General features: G+C 62.8%; 1 protein-coding gene across 2 annotated transcripts; it reads right to left on the bottom strand.

Annotated features, from left to right (window-relative positions):
* Positions 1 to 908: 908 nt before the first annotated feature.
* On the bottom strand, positions 909 to 3,185 carry Rpl10a (ribosomal protein L10a). 2 transcript variants are annotated; one of them, XM_052744409.1, is made up of 6 exons: positions 3,132 to 3,185; positions 2,842 to 2,916; positions 2,540 to 2,620; positions 2,050 to 2,198; positions 1,277 to 1,449; positions 909 to 1,109 (listed from the first exon to the last, which is right to left on the bottom strand). In XM_052744409.1, the coding sequence occupies exons 1-6, from the start codon at positions 3,134 to 3,136 to the stop codon at positions 939 to 941; spliced, it is 654 nt and encodes a 217-aa protein (XP_052600369.1). In that variant the 5' UTR covers positions 3,137 to 3,185; the 3' UTR covers positions 909 to 938. The 2 variants fall into 2 exon arrangements, with proteins under 2 accessions (XP_052600369.1, XP_052600370.1); XM_052744410.1 differs by lacking the exons at positions 2,540 to 2,620; positions 2,842 to 2,916; positions 3,132 to 3,185 and adding an exon at positions 2,313 to 2,518.
* Between the last annotated feature and the right edge of the window lie 847 nt (positions 3,186 to 4,032).

The raw sequence follows: 4,032 nt of genomic DNA, 5'->3' as shown, positions 1-4,032 counted from the left end.
GGACAGTTGTGTGTCACGTGCAACCTCCCACTGTGGCCTGTACTGATATGGTACAGCGACACTGTGATTGACCACCACCTCATCACTCATGCATGCCCAGCATCGTCTGGACATCACCTTAGTGCCTTCTGGGACAGCTGCTGCCAGGTGTGTAGGTTACCAGGCTGGGCCATCAACTGAAGGTCTTCAGCAGTCACTCCTGGAGATGCCCAGGCTAGACTAGGCATGCTGGTGACCAGTTCTACCCTAAGGATGAGAGGCAGAATGAGGCCCCAAGCCCGCCACTACACCCCACAGCCTGCAGGGGGAGAGCTCTGGGTAGGATGCTGGCCTGTGACATTCAAGTTCCCACAACTCCTACAAATACCTATCCTTACACCAGGCTTCACCTGGCAAGCCTAGTCTCAATCACTCAGGTACATCCTTCAGATGCTTGTGGACATCTCCCTCATCTGTGGAAGTAAAGCCTTCAAGCCCCTCTGGCTTTGACCCTTCCTTAGGAGGGGCATGCCCGGACCCACTCTGTTCATGTGACATGATTCTGTCTTTTTGGCTCTGGGTTAGCCGCGGCTACGTGCTTGAACCCAGAAGTGCGTGACCCCTAAGGTGGCCTTGCCTGTCACTACCACACCCCCCTGGAAACATTTCAACAGCCCAGAGCTAAGCTACACCTCACCTCTAACCATGCTGGAATTAGCTTTCAGCTGGGCTGAATCTAGAGCCTTGCTCACAAAAGGTTCCATCTACAAGTAGGGACCTGGTTGGGGCCAGAAAGCAACACCTAGATGTGGGCCAAACCCGCTGCTTGGGACATGCCCTGCAGCTGAACCCTCACTCTGGGAGTGTCACCACTCCCTAAGTCACCCTTTACAGAGGCTGTGACTGAGCTCACACACACAGACCAGGGGTACGGTAACACTAAGGTTTATTGGGACGTCCTAGTACAGACGCTGGGGCTTGCCCATGGTGCTCTTGATGTACAAAGCCCGGACATTTTGCCAGTTCTTCTTGAGCAAGGACACCAAGAAATTGACAGCCAGGTGGATGTTGTAGACCAGCTCATCATCAGTCATCTTCACGTGGCCAACAGCAACAGCCAGACACAGCACCTGCACGGTCAGGCTAGTGAACGTCTGTGGCAGGCCTGGCCCTTCCAGGTGTAGGCCAGGGTTCGTCAGAGCTACACTGTGCTTCCCCCCTTTAGCCAGCCACGCTGTGCCAAGGACCACACTCAGGTTCCTCTTAGCACCATGACCTCCCCGGAGCCCAGACCCACCTTCTTCATCTGGAACTTGATCGTGGATTTCACCTCATCCACTTTGGCCACCATGTTTTCATTGTGTGTCAGCAGGGAAGGGAACTTGCCAGCCTTGTTGAGGCCTGGGCCCAGGATACGAGGGATCTGCTTGATCAGAGACTCGGAGGCCAAAAAGGCATCGTACTTCTTGGCTGTGAGGGCAAGTCATGGGCCACTTACATCCAGGCCAGGAAAGCAGAACCAGAATCTTCAGTAGTGCGAGCCCCCCCCCCCCAGACCCTGCACTACTCAAGATGCCCAACACACAATCCACAGCACACTGCAAAGGGCCAAGGGGCTGCGGTGGCCTCTGGCCTGGTGTAACCCCAGCATTCACTGAGAGCCAGGTGAATGCTCGACGTGGTGGCACAGGCCTATAACCAACCCTAGCATCTATCTGAGAAACCCGCAGCAGGGCTGCTGTGTGGTGCAGACACCGGTTTGAGTGGGTGCCACACCACGTTGCAAGCAGAGCTGTCAACAGCGGTCTATCTGATACCGCAGTGGGGGAGAGGAAGCCTGCAACAGCCTCCACCAGACCCCAGGTTAACAACACCCAACAGCTGGGGAGGGCCACTTCAGAGTGACGGCCTCCGTCGCATGGGCCTGCGGGTGTTCTCCAGACCGCTGACCCACGTGAGCCCCCCCCCTGTGAATGGTGGCGCTGGGTTGTGGTGTTGAGGTGAGCCCGTGAGCTGCCTTCAACACTAGCACCTGGGTGAACCCCAGACACGGCACCCAGCTGCCCCTACCGAGCTTTTTGACTAGCTTCTTGTTCTTGTTCAGCTTCTTGAGCGCCTCGATGTCCATGTGGGGGATGTCCACGGCCTTGGCCTCATCACAGTGCTGCTGGTCCCCCAGGACGCACACCGAGAACTTGGGGCGCGGCGTGGACTTGAGCCTGCGTTGGGGGGTGGGGGGGTGGGAGGATAGGGACAGCAGGTCACGGCCAGTCCCGAGTGCCCGGGCGGGTGTGAGCGTGGAGCCTGGGGCGGCGGCGAGCCCCGAGTCTTACCCGGCGCTGGCAACACTAGCCTGGCTTCTCAGGCTAGCCGGCGGGCTCGGCCGAGGCCTCCCCACGCCTCCCCTCTTGTTTTAAGACCCAGGGTGGGGGTCCGTCCGGCCAGCCTGCCCGGAGCAGGCCGCCTGAACTACCCTGGCGGCGTCGGGGTCCCCGTGCCCGCCTCGGGCTCGGCCGCACGGGGACCCCGAGGGGCTGGGTGGGGTCAGAGCGGTGCCAACCTGACGGTGCCCGAGAAGCGCTTGTCCTTCTGAGGGTCGTAGTTCTTCAGGCTGATCTGCAGCTCCACCGTCTCCAGGAACCTACGCGACGGGGGCGACGTCAGCGGGGGGCGCCCGCCCATCTGCCCGCCCCGGGAGGCCCGCTCGCCCGCCCGCCCCGCTCATCCCGCTCGCCCGTCCGTCCGCCCCGCTCACCCCGCTCACCCCGCTCGCCCGCCCGCCCGCCCGTCCGTCCGTCCGCCCCGCTCATCCCGCTCGCCCGCCCGTCCGTCCGTCCGTCCTCCCGCCCGCCCCGCGCTCACTTGCGGCGTTTGCGCTGGTTCCCGTGCAGGACCTCCCGCACCGCCTCGTACAGGGTGTCGCGAGAGACTTTGCTGCTGTCGGGGAGAAACGAGCGCGCTCAGGGCCGGCCATGCTGCAGCCCGGCAGGGCCGCGGGGCCCCGCGCGGAGGGCCGCGGCCCACGGCACGCTGGGAAGGGGCTCGCGACGGGAACGGCCGCCGGCGGAGCCCCCGAGTCCGGCCCGCAGGGCGCCCGCGGGGCACCCGGGTGCCCGGATGGCGGCGGATAGCGCCCCCCGAGCGCCGCTTACCTCATGGCGACGGCGGCGGCGGCGGCGGCGGCGAAAACCGGAAAAGAGAAGCGAGCGCTCTGCGCTTGCGCTCAAATAGCGCTCCTGTTCTCGCGAGAACTGCTCGTTCCGGCGCGCGGTCCGCCGCTCCGCCTGGCCCGGGGGAAGCGCTGCTGTTTGCGGCCGCTGGGGGGCGCCACCCCGCGGCTGCACCGTGAGAACCGTGCAAGGCAGGGACCCGCAGGCGCTGGGAGGGACACTCCCTGACTCCTACCTAGCTGAGGGGCTGGGGCGGGAGCACTGAGGTCGGATTTCTGCCTGTCTTACGCCTGACCGGTCCTGCACGGCACCAGAACTGTTTTCCTTCATCGCCAAGTTCGGTGGGGAGCCCCGGGGAGCCCCAGGGCAGCAGCTGCCCTCACCAGCCCACGCTTGTGCAAGAGCCCCGCCACCACTCGTGGGCAGAGGCACCGCGGACGGGAATAGCTGGAGGACACGATCCTCGTTGAGATCTGCAGAACTGAGAAGCGTCCTGTGACTAGATTAGGATCAGATGTGCATCGTTTCAGCGCAAGCCTCCACCTGGGAGGAGGCGCCCCCCAGTCTGCCGTGGCCATCTGTATACACCGCCCCCGATTCAGCCTCCAGGCAAGATGGACTTTTGGACAAATGCCGCCCCCCCGCCCCCCGTCTTTTCTCAATTAGTTGGCATTTCAAACAAAGCTGTCCTTGCCTGACACCCCACCTCCACCCCACCCCCGTTTTTGCAGTTAATAGAGAGGAGCGGGGGTCAAGGGTCCGTGCAGGGCGCCTCCACATCTGGGGTGACTCACCCGGATCTTGAGGAGGGAGGTAAGCTCCTTTAGGCCACCCTCTCTGGCCAGCACCCACCATGGCCAGGGGCAGGTCTGGGAATGGTTCA

This window comes from Peromyscus californicus, unplaced genomic scaffold (assembly GCF_007827085.1).
Source record: "Peromyscus californicus insignis strain IS unplaced genomic scaffold, ASM782708v3 Scaffold_19__1_contigs__length_69161282, whole genome shotgun sequence".
NCBI lineage: Eukaryota > Metazoa > Chordata > Mammalia > Rodentia > Cricetidae > Peromyscus > Peromyscus californicus.
Note: the sequence above shows the minus strand (reverse complement) of the source record. Positions and strands in the feature narration are given on the sequence as shown.